The 1281-nt window shown below is 68.5% G+C and overlaps 1 protein-coding gene across 1 annotated transcript in view; it reads right to left on the minus strand.

Annotated features, from left to right (window-relative positions):
- H696_05143 (hypothetical protein) overlaps positions 1-858 on the minus strand; it is a gene marked incomplete at its 3' end in the record, with an annotated part of 1161 nt that extends 303 nt beyond the window's left edge. Inside the window, exons 1-2 of the mRNA XM_009498996.1 lie at positions 798-858; positions 1-501 (exon numbers count right to left, since the gene is read on the minus strand). Coding sequence (XP_009497271.1) covers positions 1-498 — 498 coding nt within the window. The 5' untranslated portion in view covers positions 499-501; positions 798-858. The remainder of the gene's footprint in view (positions 502-797) is intronic.
- Positions 859-1281: the final 423 nt, after the last annotated feature.

Below are 1281 nucleotides of genomic sequence, written 5' to 3' on the forward strand. Positions count from 1 at the left end.
AGAGCCGGAGGCGGGGGCGGACTCAGAGCCGGAGGCGGGGGCAGAGCCGGAGCCGGAGGCGGGGGTGGAGCCGGAGCCGGAGGCGGGGGTGGAGCCAGAGCCAGAGCCAGAGGCGGGGGTGGAGCCAGAGCCAGAGCCAGAGCCACCGGTGAAGGTGACGGAGGTGCAGGCGTGGAAGATGTAGGTCTTCTCGGCGCACTCGACGTCGCACTCGTACTCGACGGGGGCGGAGCCGGAGCCGGAAGCGGGGGCAGAGCCGGAAGCGGGGGCAGAGCCGGAAGCGGGGGCAGAGCCGGAGGCGGGGGCAGAGCCGGAGGCGGGGGCAGAGCCGGAGGCAGCGGCAGCACCGACGACCTTGCGGAGGTTGCAGTTGGGGAGGGTGACGTTAAGGCAGTCCTTCTCGAAGTCGACCGCGCCGAAGGTGGGGGTCTTGGAGGCGGCGAGGGCGGAGCCGGAAAGGGCGAGGGTGGCAACGGCAATGGCAGCGAGCTTGGACATCTTCTGTGGGGGCAAAAGAGGAAGGGGAGAGAGAGGGGGGGGGAAAATGGAGGGAGGGGGCAGGGCATGAGAGAATGAGTATTGCGCAGATGAGGGAGCGATGAAGAACAATGCACGGATGTGTTCTGTGGCGGGGCGCGGGAAGGGGGGCGGATGGGACAAGGGGCATGCATGGGCGGCGACAAGCGGGGGCGCACGCCCGGCTGCGCTGGGAGGAATGGGCAGCAGGGCGAGGGAGAGGGCCGCGGATGGGGAAGATGGAAGGGGGGGGGGAGAGGGAAAACAGAGGAAGAACGCACGGCTAAAGGGGAGAAAGAGGCAAAATCAGAATAGGACACAGTCGAATTCAGATAGGGTAACCCATCTCACAGGAGGTGGGAGTTTGGGCGGGCCCATTTATATAGTGGCCGTCTGTGTCATCCACCCCCGACCGCAGGGCACCCCGGCCACTGCACGAACCTGGCGGCGGGACGGACGCGCGTAAGGTGCCGGAGGACGGGAGCACCTGCCCCTCACACAGCCCCCCCCTCCCCCCCTCATCCACCGATTCTTCCCAGGAAGCGAGCAAGGGCCACAAGCGCACAGCCTCCTGTGTACACGGGAGGCGGCCTCGCCCGAGCGCCTCGCTCTCCCTCCGGCCCCGCCTCCGCCCAGGGGGGCCCCATGCCCTCTCTCCGTTCGGGTCCAACCGGCGTGGGGGCCCGGGGGGGAGTATATCTCCGCTGAGAAGGCGCAGTTGGCGGGGTGCACCAGACTCCGAGTCGCCCCCTGTACAAGTGATGG

This window comes from Fonticula alba, assembly GCF_000388065.1.
Source record: "Fonticula alba strain ATCC 38817 unplaced genomic scaffold supercont2.9, whole genome shotgun sequence".
NCBI lineage: Eukaryota > Rotosphaerida > Fonticulaceae > Fonticula > Fonticula alba.